This window comes from Mauremys mutica, chromosome 16 (assembly GCF_020497125.1).
Source record: "Mauremys mutica isolate MM-2020 ecotype Southern chromosome 16, ASM2049712v1, whole genome shotgun sequence".
Lineage (NCBI taxonomy): Eukaryota > Metazoa > Chordata > Testudines > Geoemydidae > Mauremys > Mauremys mutica.
Window position 1 is genome coordinate 10968207 of NC_059087.1, and position 18725 is coordinate 10986931.

The 18725-nt window shown below is 45.7% G+C and overlaps 1 protein-coding gene across 3 annotated transcripts in view; it reads left to right on the plus strand.

Annotated features, from left to right (window-relative positions):
- The window catches only part of TMEM132C (transmembrane protein 132C), a 301970-nt gene extending 293870 nt beyond the window's left edge, over nucleotides 1-8100 (plus strand). For all 3 annotated transcript variants that reach the window (XM_044990544.1, XM_044990546.1, XM_044990545.1), the window contains one exon: nucleotides 5099-8100. In XM_044990544.1, coding sequence (XP_044846479.1) covers nucleotides 5099-6298 — 1200 coding nt within the window. In that variant the 3' untranslated portion in view covers nucleotides 6299-8100. The remainder of the gene's footprint in view (nucleotides 1-5098) is intronic.
- The last annotated feature ends 10625 nt before the right edge of the window (nucleotides 8101-18725 follow it).

Genomic DNA, 18725 nt, shown 5'->3' on the forward strand with positions numbered 1-18725 from the left:
GTGAAACCGCATTATATCGAACTTGCTTTGATCTGCCAGAGTGCGCAGCCCCGCTCCTCTCCCCCCCCGAGCACTGCTTTACCACATTATATCCGAATTCGTATTATATCGGGTTAAAGGTGTATATATATATATATACACGTCATGCCACTCACCAACCAGCTCTAGCTTCTGAATCCAAGTTTCCTTTTGATTTTTGAACATTCAAAGCTGGTCAGTTCAGCTGGGTGGGATATACACATTGAGAGCCAAATACCTGTATTTGTGATCAAACTGTGCAGAAGAGTTTTGAAGCTTTGCAAATTTGCAGTTTTGAAAGGTCGCAGGTATGGCTGAATGGAATCAAGGCCTTAGGCTCCATGACAGATTTGTGAACTGTAGGGGACAGATTTCCCCCCTACTGTTCCACCGGCTCTAACTATAACATGAAGAAAACAAGGGAGATAAAGTCATTTACAAAAGGGAAAATACTGGTTGGCTTTATAATTCAGGCAAATTTATCAGGTGGCATCTCCAGACTGATCAGCAGCTCTGAGGAAGCAGAGATGTGATTGCACACTGAGATAGGTAATGGTGCTGAAGAGGTCAAGCTAATATAAATAGGCAAAGAATGCTAGTCTGGCTAGGGTGGAAGAGGAGATTAGAGAAGTACATGAAGAAAAACATGGCCAAAAAGTATCTTGATGAGTGCAGCGGTGCTTCACGTACGTAGGAAACAGCATGTTGTTTGGAAATCAACAGCTGCTGTGGGAAGCAAATTCTCCATCGCTTCTGAATTGGGTTCGAAGTGATCTGATGTATGGTATCTGACTCACCTCCAATCTCTCTAGTCGCTGTATAAATAATCCCATCTTCCGAGGGATGTTGACGATGACGTGAATTTGTGGTTTATTTGTTTATAAAGAGCACAGCGGAATGAGAGGGGGATGAAAACTGGTAACCCCACAAGCTATTTGTTTATGCTTATTAATTAATGAACACAGGGATTTGTCACCTTCGGCATCAGACAGGGCAGCAGCTTTGCTGATAATAAGGTTTCAATCCATCTTCATCTGTTGATAGTAATTGGAGGCCCTTGTCAGAGATTTAGAGGGGATTTATTGATGCGGTACATAGGATTTGCAGAAACAGCTCTTTGAAGGACATGGCACTAAATCATTTCTATTTTTTTAAGCCTTTCAGAATTTCTAATCATTTGGGAAATTTGCTTCCTTCCCTTGCATTCAGCTCGCCTTTAAGTGAAAGAGTCAAGAAGAGGATTTTGTGCCAAATTGCTTATTTGGGCAGATGAAATGTATTTTGGCAGGATTGGGGGAATTCTCTTTTTTTTTCCCCCTTATAATTCAGATTCTCCACTGTCCACGTGTGACAGTTTTCTATGTAATTGGCTCTTTATAGAGAGGATCCCTTAAAATTTAAAAATTTGGTGCAGATTGAAGAGAGTAGCAGGGAGTCTTGGTTAATTGGAGTAAATCATATTTGTGGTCTTCAACCTCCTCATTTACTCTTCATTACTTCTGCTTCCCAAACACCAGTATTGGGCTTTTGTGGGGACAGACAAAGCCGGTAGCTCCTACCACGACGCTTCCCACTGTGAGACCCTGTTGTCAGTGGCTTACAACTTTACCAAACTTTAACAGCTTGAGCTGAAGTTTCCCATGCTGGGTGCCTGCCTCAGGCTGATTTTTATATATATATATATATATATATATATATATATATATATATATATATATATAGCCAAAACAGCTCAGCCATTTCTGAGAAAGAGGCTAGTGAAATCCACATTGTTTTGCTCATCTTAAAAACTCTGGTGACCTTTTCTTTAAAACGCTCTGCCACTCCATGCTTTGGAGCAGGGACTTTTCTGTAAGAATTGTAGCCTTTGTGTCAGAATTCTGTTGCCTCCCACATGAAAATCTGTCCCAGTTTGGCCAAGTTTTAAGATCACAGTTCACACATGCTCAGTGAAGACTTTGTAGATTTTAGCAGCCAACTTCCCTGAAGATTCCATGCATGCTGGGCGTGCTGCAGGGCAGGGCTGAGCAGGACGTTCTCTGCAGTCGCAGCTGTGGGCGCTGCTATGGGTTGTGCTGGGTCCAGGCACCTGAACTGAGAGCGGGGAGCCTATTGCTCCTGTGCTCTCAGTGCCCCCCCCTCCCCGCACTCCCAGGCTTAGACAGCGTTGAGGAAGAAGCTGCCTGATTTGAATGCAGAGGGGGCAAAAGCCAGACTGGCAGGGGGCTGAGGAGAGAAGTAGGTTGGGACCAGGAACTAGGGGGGCTGGGACTAGACCTGGGGCGAGGGAAACTGGGACTTCAAATGGGCAGGGGGGACTGGGACTGTCCAGGCAAGGGAACTGGAACTGGAAGCTAGAGAGATCAGGGATGGGACAGTGACTCGTAAGTGATGGGGAAACTGAGATAGGATGAGGAGTAGGGGAGGCTGGGACTGTCTGGCCAAGGAGAGTGGGGTGTTGGGCAGGAGGTGAGGGAGGAAAGAGACAGATCTGACAAGGAGCCAGGTGCGGAGGGAGCACTGGTACTGGCTGGGTAAAGAGATTGGGGAAAGGAGCTGGTGGGAGGAAAATGGGGTTGGGGACTGTGGAGGGGACCAGACGCTAGAGTCAGGGAGAGAGACAGATCAAGTGAGGAGCTGGGAAAGGGGGGACAGAGACTGGCTGGGCAAGGAGCCTGGAACTGTCTGTAGTACCCCTGCCTCACCTGTTGCAGAAGTTGGAAGGTGTGTAGCGAATGCGGCAGGGGATTGCAGGATGAGAATGGATGGTCTCATGATCAAGGCAGTTGAATGCTGCCCAGCAGAACTAGATTTTATCCCAGCCTCCGCTACAGAGGGCCAGATTTTTAAAGGTGTTTAGGCACCTAACTCCCACTGATTCCCACTGACAAAGTAGCTGAAGTTGCGTATCTTAGATCAATCCCCACCCCTCTCCAGCGTAGACCAGGCCCCAGTCTAATGTCTTAACCACAAAACACCCCTCCCACTTTTTTGTTATTCTGTGTCTATTGTCCTCTCTGGTTCCAAAAAAGGAGCCATTGAGAGATGATCTCAGTGCCATTTGGGTTCCTGCTGCAGTTTTCACTAGTACGTTTCTCCCTAAAGATGGTCATTTTGCCTTTCCTATGACTCAATGCAAAAAAAGAGGGGAAAAGACCATTCGTTGTTCCAGATGTAGTGGAGAAGCAGAATATCAAGTGTGCCAGATCACCCAAAGACGAATGGAGATGGGTCCCCCCACACACACACACGATTCCATGGGAAGAATATTCTTTCTTTCCCAGAGCTGGGTTTGCTACTGCTAGAAATTTCCAGAGTAAAACTTACCCACAATGACAAAAGCCTACCATGACCATGCTGCAGACGTGGGTTTGATTACAGCATATGTTGACCTACCAAAGCTAGCCTTGATCTAGTTAGCACGAGTACCGATAGCAGTGACTCCATGACAGCACGGGCTAGCCACTCAAGTATGTACCCAGGTCCCAGGCAGGCTGGTACAGCCCATGCTGAGCTGCAGACTCGCTGTTATTGGTACTCATGGCTACATTAAAATTAGCCTGGGTATGTCTACACATGCTGCAATCCCTCTCCCCACCCCCCAGTGGCGGTGCAGATGTACCTAAAAGTGATGCTCTGCAGTTTTGCACTAATTTATTCAGCCATCTCAGGCTTGTTTCATGAAAGATCCGTTGTTTTAATGTCCCTTCCTCCCTCGCACTTTTCAGCATTGCTACAGCTTCAGAGTTACCCTGGCTCTATTTCATCACTGTGTGCAAAGCATGTCTGAATCACCAAGTACTTTGCCCTCTTTCCTGGTGTGCCACAATATATTTTTCCCTTGTTTGGTCCCCAAAGAGCTTTCTGATAGCACTTGGAAAATTAAATATTCAGTGCATTCCAACCTTCTACACAGCTAAATGCCCCTTGCTGTTTTCATTGAAAAGCTTTAAATTTAACTGGAAGGGTAGCAATTCCCTTTGTTTATAACCATAGTGTAACAAATTGTAACCAATTGAAAACAATATTGGGTTGTAAATTTGTATTATGATTGGACATTAAAAGGGTGGCGATGCTTTTCCCCATGGTGATTTTCAGCCCAATTGTTTTGATGTACCTGCGGGTAAAGTTATTAAGGACATTTGCAGTGTAAGTCTTGGGAAGAATAGAATTTCACTTTCATGTGTAGCTGCATTTCAGCAGTCTGGCAGCACGTATGCTAACTAAACAAACTAGACATAGAGCAAATGAAAAAATAAAGAAATCTCCTGCAAAGAAAGCTACTGAGACGTGGAGAAGTAAATATCTATATCATCTGGATGAGACTCAAATAGAAACAACTTCGCCTCTTGACCGTTAGCTTTCTGTTTGCTTCTAATGGTGACTTCTAATGGTACTACCTGCAGGGAGCAAACACAGTCCAATTAAATCCAAGCCATTTGTATATCGTTATCATAGAGATCACAGCAGAATCCTCACATCCTGCCTTGGCTGACATGGAAATGTAATGGGGTTTACAATTATTTTCAAGGGTAAAGTGTGTTTAGCTAAAAACAAACAGTTCTCATGCAAAGTAACAACTGTTTTGCAAGTCTTTTGTTTCCTTTCAGGTGACCCATTTTCAAGACATTGTGGCATCTCTCCTCTTCTCTGCTACAATATTTATGCCCTGTTTAATTTGACTGCTCCGTGTGACATATTTGCATGGGGAACAACAGGAAAATAAGTGTTCTGTCAAGTGCTTCCAGTACTTTTTCTGTTTTGTCTCTTCCAGTTTTCATGCGACAGGAATGTGGTTTTTTTTAAATGGGTGTGTTCTTATTACGATCTCCCCATATCAATTATTTCACATTTCCATTTGCAAAACCTTTCCATGAAAGATACCGCTGGGATCTTTAATGAAAAATGTGACCAATTTTCTGCCCCATCGGTCAAGACTCAGCTTGTTTTCAGCATAGTACGGAGCCAGTGCCTCCTGCTTCGTTCAGCTGCATTTCAGAGCTGAGAAGATTGATGAGTTGCAATCAGTTGAGCTGTTTTATTTAAGGCCCTGTCTTTAACCATTTCTCTCTTCTTTTAGGAAGCCATAGTAAGCATCTGGATCCAGTTCAGTGACAGCTCAGTTACTCCATTAGACATTTATGACCCCAAAGACTTCTCCCTTTCTGCCATGTCGCTGGACAAATCCATTGTCTCAACCCATCAGAGCACTGCCTGGAAATGGCCGGTCGTGGCAGCAGAAGGTGAAGGGCAGGGCACATTGATCAAAGTAGACATGATGATCTCTGAAGCCTGCCAGAAGTCCAAGAGGAAAAGTGTCTTGGCCATGGGCAACAGCAACATCAAAGTGAAGTTTGGCCAAAATGATGCCAACTCCAACACTGGCGGAGATTATGATGCCGATGAGATTGAAAACCACGCGAGTGACCGGCGGCAAAAGGTGTCGGATCAAGAGCGGTACGGCCAGGATGGGCGATACTATGGGAGCTCTTCGGCGGAGCGAGAGGAAAGTACCGTCAGAAAAGTCAGCACCACTGCAAAGTCAATGCTCAAAAACAAAGTCATGAAAAACAATAGGCTGGATGGAGGCAAACTCTCAGATGATGGCCAGCTGCAAAACATTCCTATAGATTTCACCAACTTCCCTGCTCAAGTAGACCTCCCAAAAAGCAATGGGGGCATGGAGGAGAATGACCTAGTGCAGACGCCCAGAGGCCTTAGTGATTTGGAAATTGGGATGTACGCTCTGCTGGGGGTCTTCTGCCTGGCAATTCTTGTCTTCCTAATAAACTGTGCAACGTTTGCATTAAAATACCGGCACAAGCAGGTTCCAGTGGAAGGGCAAGCCACCATGACCCACTCCCACGACTGGGTCTGGCTCGGAAATGAGGCGGAGCTGCTGGAGAACACAGCGGATGTGTCACCTCAGCAGGATGAGCACACCACTATTATAGACCGAGGGATGGGCCATGAGGAAAGCAACCACCTCCTCAATGGCGGCACTCAAAAGAACATCCAGAGCCAGATCCATAGGTCTGCTGACTCGGGGGGGAAGCAAGGGAAAGAGCAGAAAACGGAACCTTTGCATTCCCCCACATCCAAACGAAAGCGGGTAAAATTCACAACCTTCACCACCATCCCACCCGATGATGGTTGTCCCACCGTCAACTCTATCCTAAGTAGCAATGATGACGATATTAAATGGGTGTGCCAGGATATGGACCTCGGGGACTCCAAAGAGATAAAAAACTACATGGAGAAATTCAAAGACAAAGTGTAGCTCCTGTCTGGTTTTCTGGGTTTAACCACACCTTGATGCCTTCAGTTCTACAGTATATATTGGGACAGAAAAGGGGAGAAGGAGGGGATCAGTAGGGGGAAAAAAATCAACAACAACAAGAAGGCAGTTTCTGTCATCAGGGAAAGAAATTTGTCAAACTGTCCATGGCTTTGGGTTTGTTTGTTTGTTTTTCTCCAAAAGCTGCTCGTGGATTTGGGCAGTCAATGGAATGCAAATCCCAGAAGGGAGTAAGGAAACAGATTAACCAATACGATGAACTGGGCACGGCGAGGTTGTGAAAATTTATCTGATGGGTCAAAATAATAACAACAATATTATAGACAAGGTACCAAAAAATGTTTTAAAAAAAAAAGTGAGAGAAAGTTAGTTAATAGACAAGACAGAGAAACGGTCACTTCTTAATGCTTGTAATAATATGAAAGTATGACCCAGGAAGAGACAGTTTAGAGTGTTACCCAAGCAGTTGCTATCTATTCCCTCATCTGAAGTGAAAACATGTCCCTGGCATTAAATATGGAGCAGAAAGAGATTATCTGATATATTTTTATTTTTCCGTCTATTTTCCACCCCTTGTCGCTTTCTTTAAAATGAGTCTTAAAAAAAAATAATCCAGTAGGTTCTTTATGGACCAAGAGATAATTGTTTTTCTTAATTAGCTAATAATAATCTTCCTTGTCATTTGAAGAACTCAGAGGATGAGCAAAAACTAATAATTCCAGCGTGGCATCTCTTCTGAAAGCATGAGTCTCGGCTGCTTTGTGCTAGCTAGAAACTTGTTCTGTTTGGAGGAAGATTTAATTTTGCTTTTGGGTGTGTAGGTTGGTTCGTTGGTTGGTTAAGTTTCCACAACCAAAGTTCCCATGTTTCACCAAGGGAAGAAAGTGCTGTTCTATGTTTGCATTTAAAAATAATAAACAATAGGAATGACCTATAGGAATGGTGCAAACCTACCGAATATAAGACCAAGACCATCAAAGTCCACATATGTGCACAGCCTAATTTTTAATTTTTTGCTAAGTCAGTGAATTCATAATTTGTCCTGTATTTTGCTCTGTTCATCTTTTCAATGCCACCAGTTCTCATGGGGGATTGGTACTCACAAATAGAGAAGCAGGTTGTCCCAAGCCCATTTTATTTCCTCATGTTAGGGGAGCTGAGTTTTTGGATGGATAATATTAGTTTGGAGAAAGAGAAATTCAAATGACCAAGGATCAAGAGATATCTGGGTCTACTTTATTTTCATTTGTTTCCGTTGGACCAGCACAAATTGGAAAATTTGTTATATTGAAAATCAGCTGTTTTTAGTAACAAAATATGAATTCAGCAATGCATCAGAAACAAATGGGAGATAAAGGCACAGATAAATGGATGCTGTTCCACTGACTTTAATGTCAATTTACACAAAATGAGGATATGGCTCAGAATCTAAATGATGGAGGAAAACCAGACTCAGAAAACCTATTCATAATTCAAAAGAAGTCCTCATGTCGAATCTTTTTTGGAAAGCAGTGTTACGTCTTGACTCCTAGCAGGGAGCACTTGCATTGTTTGTCAGCCCTGTCTTTATCCGTTGATTCCACTACATCTTTTTTTTTTTTAAATTACTAAACTCAATAGGTTTCTCCTTTTATTTTTTTCTTTACTTGGACGACATGGACCCTGCCACTTGATAACATAGAAGGAGGTTTTAACAAGATATGCCTAGTATGCATTGTAGACTGAAAGAATGTAATATTTATTTATACATGATATATAAATTGTAATTAAAATGCTTTACATGGCTTGTCAAGTTAATCTCTTGTTGGGGGGGCTGTTTCCGTCTTTTTTTTTTTAATACAAAAAACAAAAACAAAAATTAAAAAAAGCAAACAAAAAACCACCCTCCCCGGCCTAATTGCTGAGAAAATGTATAAACTTCTTTTTGAAGAGATAATAGAAGAATGTAGAGGTTTTACTTCTGCCTCTAATCCGTTTGTTGTAACCCATTCCCCTCTCCCCACCCACTCTATGGCGATGATGATGGATGGCAGGAGAGGACAGCAGGCCGACAGATTCTGAGGCAGTGTCATTATTAATCATGCTCATCTTCATCATCAGCATGACCAGCTCCGGAAAATTTGCTTCTGACGTGTGCAACTTTTTTGCAGCCAGTCATAAGTAATTGTGCTGCTTCTGTGGCTGATACGCGAGCTTGGATGTAGGTATGTTGCATTGATTAATAACTGACATTTACAAAGCACGTTTTATCGCAAAGGAACCCAAAGCATGTTACAAGCTAAGCAAAGTGATACATCAACCAGACATGGGCACTCACTGCATCCTACCCACAAAATGCAGCCACCTCTGGGATGAAACACCACAGAACCATACAGCTCAACAGGTAAAGACAGGAAGAACGATACCCAATTGGAAATCCTGGCAGAATGTACGTAGCCAGAATGTTATTACCAAAAATAAATTTGGCCTTGGACATTTGCAAAAAGTGCTAAAGGATTGTTAATGATCTGAACTAGGCAGGAACACTGACTTACATCTCGTATGAAAGATGGCACCTCCAGCAACACAGTGCACCCTGTTATCTACTAGGGAAGTGGTTCAGTACTGGCTTGAGAAAAGAGGGCCACCTTGTCAGTCACGGGCACCACTCCCTGCAGCACTTAGTTGCTTCTGAGTCAGTCTGACCCAGTTTGGCATCTAAGATTTGACAGGAGCCAAGCAGGAGGTGGTATCTCCGTATAATAAAGAGAACACCTAGTTCTTCTATAGCACTTTTCATCAGTTGATAATCACATACGAAACTTTTGGCTACCAAGAGCAAACAGCTGGAGGAAATACAGCTTAGAGTATATGCTCACAGGGGCAGGGACAGCATTTATTTTAGGGCCAAATCCAGCCATTTTTAGCAGGCAACAGCTTGGCTTAACAAAACCATTCCAGTCAGAGTAAAGAAATTTATTCCAATTCCTCAAAATGTTCAAGTTTTCATCAAAAAACAAACATTTTTCACGGGAAATTAAAAAAAAACATTTTTTCTCGAAAAACAATATTTCTAACACATACAGTGAAGATTTTTATTGAGATATGTGTTTGTGCACTGCTGTGCAGCTCAAGTTAGCTTTGACTTCAGAGACACTTTTTTTTTTTATTCCTAAGAAACACATGGATCTTTTATAAGCAATAGGAATCTCAGTTTGTTTTGTGTAATGGATTGACCTAATAAGGATATGCATATTTCTCTGTGTGCCACAGATTTGGAATTTGGCTGGTTGGTTTGAACTAACAACTGCCTGGGAAGATTTACTTTCCTTTAGTAATGACAATATTTCTGGCATCTACCAGACTAGTGTGCAAGTTACTGCCCTCTTGGAAAGAAGCTTTCAGTGATGATGAGCTATGTGTGTACCACACTTTCCTTTATCAGTCTTTGATTCACCATGATACCTGAATCAAAACTGTGTCTCTTTACAGAACCTCTAAGGGTCTGTCTGCAGTGCAGTTGGTGGCGTGATTGAAGTGCCCATAGAAATATCCAAGCTAAGCTTTAATGTAGCTAGATTGCAGCAGTGCTCAGTGGGTTGTGACCCCTTTTTAATTGGATCACCAGGGCCCGGGAATGAAGCCAAAACCTGAGCCCCACCATCCGGGGCTGAAGCCAAAGCCCGTGTGGGGTCATGTAGTAATTTTTGTTGGACTTCAGCGTGAGTAAGTACCCAGGGTCCCAAGAGGGCTTGTAGACCTCACTGAAGACTGTGATGCTGTGGCTTCACTACTATTGGTACCCACAATGATTTAGATCAAAGCTAGCTCGGGTATGTCTACACGGGCAGCAGTCACCGCTCTGCTTGCAGCGTAGACAGGCGGATAGGCTGAGCGTTTCAACGGGAGTTAGGCTCCCAAATTCCAGTGACAGTCAATGAGAATTAGACACCTGACTCCAAACAGCCCCTTTGAAAACCCCTGTGTGTTGCACTAACGTGTACATTTGCCATTCAGAGGGAAGTGGCACGTTACACAGATCACAACGGACACTGGCTGCACAACTCATCACGCAGCTAGTTTACCCCTCACTAGCTTTTCAAGGCCATAATGATCTCCCCGCTGTGCCCAATCAGTACTGAATACGCAGCAGTCCCTGAGCACATGACATCACATGAGGACGAGAAGCACCGGGACAAGGCAATTGCGGGAATGACACGTGCTTTAAACTAAAGCTTGGAGTTTTGCAACAAAAGGTCACTGGGTCCCACTAATCCGGCTGCAGCAGAGGCACTGCTGAGGGGAGCTGAAATAAACAACACATTTCCAGCTTTTATTTTTTTCCCTCTTCTTAATCCTCATCTTTATTTGCCACTTGACTGAGTGACAAAGTAACAACATGGGAAAGAGATGCAACACAGCCTCCCCCCCCCACCCCTGAAGCAAACGGGGGTGGGAAAATAATATCCTCACAGCAGCAGAATGTTTTATGACAACCACGTGCAGTTGTCTTAGTTGCTCTTAGCTCATGGGCTCTCAACCCGAGGGTCACGGCCTTTCCACAGATTAGATGTGCAGGGCTCTTAAAAGCATAGGAGGAAGGGGCTTGAAAGCACCTCTGTTTTAATAGGGAGTCACGGCATGGAAACGGTTAAGAACCCTGTTTTAGCTTCCGGAGCATAATGGGGACCAGTAAATGAAATGCATAAAATTCACTTCAGGCACCCGTTTTTTTTAGTGTCACCAACAGCGCATTTGGGGGCCTGATCCTCAGTAGGGGGCATAGGACGTGACCATTAGTGTATCACAGAATAAAGAGGCGGTGATGTCTCTGGGGAGCTTTGTCTCTTTCCTAAGGAATGCAGCTCTTTGCCAGTCAAGGCTGCCCGTAGATTTTTAAGGCCAGAAGGGATCATTAGTCTGATGAGCTAGTCTGACCTCCTGCATCACAGAATTTGACCCGATGCTTCCTGCATTGTGCCCAGTAACTTGTGGTTGTATCAGAGTGTCTCTGTGGTATCTGTCATGAGGAGAAGCTTTATTTAAAGACCAGGGGCGAGACTAAAACAGTGAAAGAGCAGCCCTGCCATCACGTTCCGTTTTTCTCTCGCTGTGGAACATCAGGCTTTAGAGACGGATACAGATGCTGAAATTTTTCAATTTATCTTCTGCTGACCAAAAACTCCATCAAAAGCCATTTCTGTCAGAGCAGCGTAAATGCTCGTCTCGGCAGGTAGGAAACTGCCAGGCTGTGAAATATCATTTATCTGAGAAATTCACATTGGGTCAAATGTCCTGATTTACATTTCTGAAGCTTTGCCACTCTGCCGTTCCGAAGGTGCTTGGGTTGGGGGGGGACTGCTGCTCCGAATGCTACTCTTGGCACTGCGCCTGGCTCACCAGACAAGGAAATCTATAAGTACAAGGGGCGTATGGCTGCAAAGATAGCATATGCTGTGAGTTACGCTTTCTTTCAGGGAGCCGGAATGGAAATCCATTAGTAATCATTTGCACTTACAGGAAAGAGAGCCTTTCATTGGAGGAGTTCAGTGATTTACAAGCATGGCTCTTTCAGTGGGGGTGGTGACACAGAATCACAGAACTGTAGGACTGGAAGGGACCTCGAGAGGTCATCTAGTTCAGTTACCTGCACTCATGGCAGGACTAAGTATTATCTACACTAGGGGTAGGCAATCTTCAGCACACGGCCCGTCAGGGTCATCCGCTGGTGGGCTGCGAGACATTTTGTTTATGTTGACCGTCCGCAGGCACAGCCGCCCGCAGCTCCCAGTGGCCGCAGTTTGCCAGTTCCAGCCAATGGGAGCTGTGGGAAGCAGCAGCCAGCACGTCCCTGCGGCCTGCCGCTTCCTGCAGCTCCCAGTGGCCGGGAACAGCAAACTGCAGCCACTGGGAGCTGCGGGGGGGCCGTGCCTGTGGACGGTCAATGTAAACAAAACGTCTCGCAGCCCACCAGCGGATGACCCTGACGGGCCATGTGCCAAAGGTTGCCAATCCCTGATCTAGACCATCCCTGACAGGTGTTTGTCTAACCAGCAGTGAGTAAGATAGGCAGGGTTTGGCCTATTATTCTCACATCCACGATGGAAGGTAGGTATTCTTACAGGCTGTAACAGGGGGAGCTAGCCCTTTAACATGGTTGAGGGTGACTCAGTTGCACTTGTGCCAGGTTTGGCCTGCCTGCCTCCCCAGGTGGAGGAAGAGTCAAGTCAGCTGACAAGGAGCCAGGCACCTCAGAGCTGGGCCTGCTGGGCTTGGAAAGGAGGCGTGCTGCTGCGTGGATGCTGCTTTGGAAGGAAGGCTGTGGCTGGAAGGGGCGCTCTAGCCGGGAGAAGAGACAGCAGCAGGAAAAGGGGTGGGGGCGGCAGGAGGGCCGCTGAAAGCCGGAAGAGTCTCTGGAGAGGAAAGGCCCATGCAGAGCTTGGCTCCAAGGAGAGGAGTCCTAGGTGCTCTTCAAAGAATGAGACGCCAACCAGGTCTGCTGGTCCTGTAGGAAGAGACTGGGGGAAAGAGTGAGGCCTTTTTTGCTATTGGGGAAGATGGTCCAACTTTTTAGGGGTCCCAGGGCTGTGGACCCATAGGAACGAGTGACTGCAGGTTCCCCCTACACTGCCACCAGGCGAGGTAAAGCAGTGACCCTGGTGTTAAGGGGAGGAAGAAGGGATGTGTGTGTGCCTGGTGTGGCTCCAGTATGGAAGACTGGTGGTGTCTGTTGAACTTTGCTCCCCCTGAAGGGGTGGACTCTTGGGGCTTAGCTGGAAGGCCAAGTCCCCTCAACTGGCATTGGTAAGAGAAGCAAGTCACCTTAGTGACTGTGCTGAGGCCTAAGAGAGCTCAGTTCATATGCGACTTTCTGGTAGATGGTCGGTGGAGCCTAAGCTGCAACCAGGAAGGGGAGCCGAGAGCTGCAGGGAAGAGGTTGACGTTAAACAATAAATTGTACCCAGAGCCAAGGACCAGAGGTGAACTCAAGTGATTGACTAACCTCCTGGACCAGTGAGGGTCGGCTGGCCCATGCAGGCCACTAAAGTAAAGCACACACTGGTTAAGGCCACATTCTGCTCAATCGCACTAGTGAAAATCCAGATTAATCGAAATACAGAGCCTTTATATGACAGTGATTCAATGTCAGAAACTGGGCTAGAACAATCAGGAGTTCCCTTGCCTAGTTGTCTGAAGTCGATGGAGGTTCATGGGAATAGCTGTGAGCGAAATTTTAATCTGTGGCGTTGTATTCAGTTACTATGATGACTGCCGTTCAGGGTCCCTTTTTTCATACCAGTGAGAGGTGTGGCAAGGAGAGGGTGGGAACAGGAAGGGTAACACACAGTGAACTGTGTAAGCATCAGGACTCCTAAATCCTTGAAGACTGTATACAATACAGAGGACTCACCCTGCATTTGTGAAAGAACCAAGATCTGTGTGTGCTTCGTCCACTGCTAATCACTAGTATTGAAGAGCAACAGGTCAGTTTGTACAGGATGTGATCCAAAGCCAGTTGAGGTCATGGGAGTTTTCTTGTGAATTTCTATGGGCTTTGGATCAGGCCCATAGAAAAATTATTGAGTTCATTACTGGAGGATTTAAAAAAAATAAATACACCTGCCAGGAAATAGTGCCCCAGGGAAAATCAAAATGCCTTGCTGTGGTGTACGCCTGCCATTGGTCCAGTAACATTACATGACACAAGGTGTCAGAAGCAGACGGGAAAGAAGTGTCAGCCAACAGAGATATAGCCTATTACAAACCTTGAGGCTGGATTGGAGTTGATTGTGAATCTAATGATGGTTCAAATGATCTGGAGTTGGAACAGCCAAACACTCTTGCAGTGACCTTACTGAAGTAAGGAAGATTGGCGTGTTGACAAATGAGCCAGGAAGTCCTTTGGTAAATTTGATATGAGTCAGAGGAAAAAACCTTTAATATGCCTGGTGGTTTACAAAGAGTCCAGGAGACATACTTAACAAGACACCAGAACTACCTTCCACTACAGAGTGGAAGATAAAGAGGGGAAAATTGGCTCTAAAAAGTGGCTGGCTTCATGCATTTGATCAGCCTCAAAGTACATCCTATTGCATACAGAGAAATCCCAGGGGCTAGATTTGCATGGCCTAATCAATACATGTGAATGAAACTGGAACAATAAATCAAACTGCAAAGTAGAACTTATTATGTCATTACGAGAGTAACTGAAAATGCTCCCAATGCAAGGAGTAAGGAGATGGGATGGAAGGATTAATGAATGGTTGGATATTTTTTGAATAAGGTGCAAAGGCCAGAGTAAAGAAACTCTGCTTAATCAGCTTTGCTTCCGTAGGCATCTTCTGTGCATTCTTCTAAGATGTCAAAGTTTTTAATAAGCTAAAAAAACCAATATTTCCCTGAAAAGCTGCCTAAAGTAAAGCAAGATAAGTGCCCAAATGTCACAGCTTATTTCTCACTGTGGGAAGTGTATCTGCACTTAGTGTCTGTTAACACTATTCGTGCCAACACAAATTGACTAAACAGCATGCAGATATTATTGCTTGCCGGTATAGTAACTGCGCTTTATGAAGTGTGCGTTGATGAACAATGTTTCACTGTGTATGCACGGTAGTATTCAGGCCTCCAAAAATCACAATAGCACATCCTGGCTCGTGCAGGTATAAGCTTCAGAGCCGTCTCCAGCTGTCTACGTTCAACTGGAGGTAGGTAGATCTGTATGATACAATCTTATGGGCCAGCTGGTGTAAATCAGTGTACTTTCACTGACTTCAGTGGAGCTGCAGTGATTTATACCAGCTGAGGATCTGGCCCATGATATATATAGCACCAAGAGCTTCACCAAAGTGCACCATCTGGGCAAAGGGGAAACTTATTCTCCCAGGGGCATAGCCTGTCCCATGCCCTGAAGCCACAGAGGAAAAGTTCCTTGGTTGTGGCACTGCTGCAAATAATGGAGCTGGATGTGAGAAGGGCCATAAAAGGGTTTTTGCATTCCCTGAAGAGCTCTCCTCCGTGTGTGCTCCATGGCAGCCTGCAGGGGGCAGCAGCGAGCTGAGTATGCACCACTAAGGCAGCACTGGGGTTGGCAACAGAGCACTCTTGCCATCCTCCTCTCCCTTGCAAGGTGTGTGTGTGCGGGAGGGTGGGAATTAGGCTGGTGTCGCTTCTGTGGACCAGCCAAGCAGCTGGGGGAGACTTCCTCTGCCCAGGCCCCTGCAGGCTTGCACATCTCTGCCCGGCCCTCAGCCAGTGTCAGCCCTAACCGGGTTTAGGATTTGATGCTATGTATCCAGTCCCACAAACCCTGATTTGTGTGAACAGCAGCCCTGGAGTCTGATCCTGCTCTCAGGAGGGTGTCTACCCCGTCTCTCCCCTGTGGCGTCAGCGATCTTAACTCTCTGTCTCACACCCTAGGATGGAAACTGAGGCACGTCCTTTGTGTTGACCTCCAGCCTTTGTAGTATCTTAAAGGAACAGCACTATTTCGTAGCCATTCTTATGGTACATTTACATTTCACTGGTGGGTCTCCACACAGCATCCCTGTCGGCCAGTCAATAAAGCCTCCTGCCCAAGACCCTATTCCACTAAGCAAACAATCGCATTGGCTCTTGCTTTGCTTCTGCTGGGGAAGCGACGGCGATGGGCTCTTCTTGACGCTGCAAAGCAGGAATGGGCTGAGCAAAGCATTGCGCTCCCAGTTATCACGCACCGCTTTCTGTGACATTACACCCCCTCCGCTTCCTGCTTTGGAAATCAGATAACTGCCCAATTGCGTGTTCCCAAAACACACAGCCGCTCTCGGGCAGCAGCAGGCATCAATTGAGGGAAATTGCTCCACTTGTTTTGAAATGATCCTAAGCTGAATGTCAATGTTGAAAATAAGTCGTCAGCAAAGACGATTTGGTAGCAAAAGAAGAGAGGCTGATTGTGATGCAAATGATCAAATAACTCTCATCCTTGACGGCTCATCCTGGACAAATTTGTACTGATTTTTGTACATCTATTTGTAGTGGGGGAGGGTAAAGAGAAAACTTTGTATAAAAATGGCACTGCTTATTGATTTTTCTGGTGTTGGAGGGTGCCCGCTATCAGTGTTCTGTACAATATGCCCCACTCTCTGCCCCACTCGGGCGTAGCGCTGCCTGTGTTTGTTCCCAGTTAATGCCACGCCTGGTTGAAGGTGCAGACGCTACATTGGATCCACCTGGGTAGCACCAGAGGCATCTTTCTGAAGAATTGATACTTTTTGAGCTAATTAATAATGAACTGGCTTCTTCATTTATTTATTAAACCCAAAGTTGGATCCTCAATTAAGTTCTGTCACTTTGCACCTTTCTGATGGCTCAGAGCAGGCAGGAAGCTGGTTTAGCTGGCTGCCAGGGAATTTCCCCTATGTAAAAGTTCAGGATGCCAGCGCAGTCTCCAGCAGAGGGGAAGGACCAGGATGAAGAGGTGTGGCCAAAGCACATCTGTATTTTGGCTGTTGGACAGTTCCTTGGAGCAGTGGGCAGCTGGCATAATTTAGAGCAGCCTTCAGGTTGCAGTCTTGCAATAGGTTGCAAACAATGGCTAGGCTGAAATTTGATCATGCAGCTTATTTAGCAAATACTCATGAATAACAAAGCAGGACTGAGGTCTGACTGCTTCACAAACTGAAAAGAAGGCCAAATTTTTGCATAATAATATTCCAACTGGCTCTGTTTGGATCGAAACAGATAAGAAAGGGGAGCTTTTTCCATGGCTTCGCATTACACATGCATTGCTTGAACAGGCAGCTAAGAAATCCCTGTTCTGCTGTTGGCCACTATCAAACGTTTACTAATTCATTTGTTAGGTTTTTTTGTATTCATTTCTTTCACCCTGGTGAATATTTTTATGACCTACCAACTAGCTCCCTGCGGTTGCTGATTATTAATAATGTCAGAAGTCTAAAGAGCCACTGGCGCAAATTCATGCAGTTTGGTAAACTCCCATTGTTTTAAGTGTCTGATGGCGATGGGGAAGAGGTGGACACTCTTTTCTGCAGACACGAGAGAATGAGATTGAGATTCCAGGGGAAAGAGAAACAAAGATTTGATATAAACCAAAATGGAAGGGTGGAGGAAGGGGAGGGAGAAATGCTCCCTTATCTTTGTGTATGTAAGGTGCCTACAGCTTCCTGGTTTGTTCAGGTATCTCTCTAGATTCTCTCTGCTTAGGTAGCTAGATTAACACATTTCCTGGGGTGGGGAGTGCACCCGCCACAATGGGCAAAGCCTGCAACTCTCTAGCATAACCCAGGGCTGCGGGTTGTTCTAGTGCCCTGCCTGGTTTCAGAAGAAAGGCTTTGTTCTTGTTTGCTCCAGGCTACAGCATCTCTAGCCTCCTCTCTCCTGCAAGCATTGCCTTGAAGCAGTAACATCTCCCCCATCTTCAGAACACTTGCTGTTCCTGCGGCTCCGCTGCTCCATCTAACTGACATAGCGTAGGCATTGCTGCGGGAGCCTTCCCCAGCAGAGACCCCAGAGTGCAGCGCTATTCCTGGCTCCCTGGTGCTGCTGTTTTCATTCTGCCCTCGGTTTAGCTACCTAGGTATTAAAAATTACCCCTCCCTTTTCTAAAGTGCCCTTGTCCTGTGAAAGCTGCCAAAGCATTCATCTTCTCTGGGGGGCAGATTGCGATTGGTGCATGTGTGGGGTGGGAGGAAATGGGCACAAGGAGAGTTGTTCCCCAAAGCCCCTCGAGGATTACGGCCAAGCATGGCACAATCCCACCTAACCCCATAGCACCTCCCCATACATACCTGGATATTAAGTTCACATTCTGCCCCTATGTGCAGTGGGCATGCGCCACCCTCGGTTACCCAGCCATCTGTCTGGTGGAGAGTAGCAACCGGTCACACAGGCAGTGCACCGCCTCTGGGTGTAAATTCTTACTCCTGCAGAAAGTGCCAGAAGATCACTGATGACTGTGCAGAAAAGACAGAACTACTGTTGTAAGGGTTGTCTCCATGTCCCCCAGTTCGCATACAATAGATTCACGCGCTCGGCAGAAGATTTACCAAGAGGGTGGTGAATGTCAAACATGGAGAGGAAGGAGAGACTCTCATGGGCATGAGACTCAGGTCCTATTCCCACCTCTGTCATGGATTCCCTGGCTGACCTTTGGCAAGATATTTAACCAAAAGCCTCCCTTAATTTCGGGTGTCTTGGTGTTTGGGTTCCCCTCTCGACACACCTAGAGCCCAATACTCAGAGGCACTGAGCACTCATAGCTCCCTGGGCTTCAGATTGAGTTGCGGGCATGCAGCCCCTTAGAGAGTCAGGCTGAATGTGGCTCAAGATTGGCGCCCAAAATTAGTGGACACTTGAAAATATTGCCACTCTGTACCTCAGTTTCCCCATCTGTAATGGTGAGCTGGGTTTTCACCACATGGCCCCAGCGAAA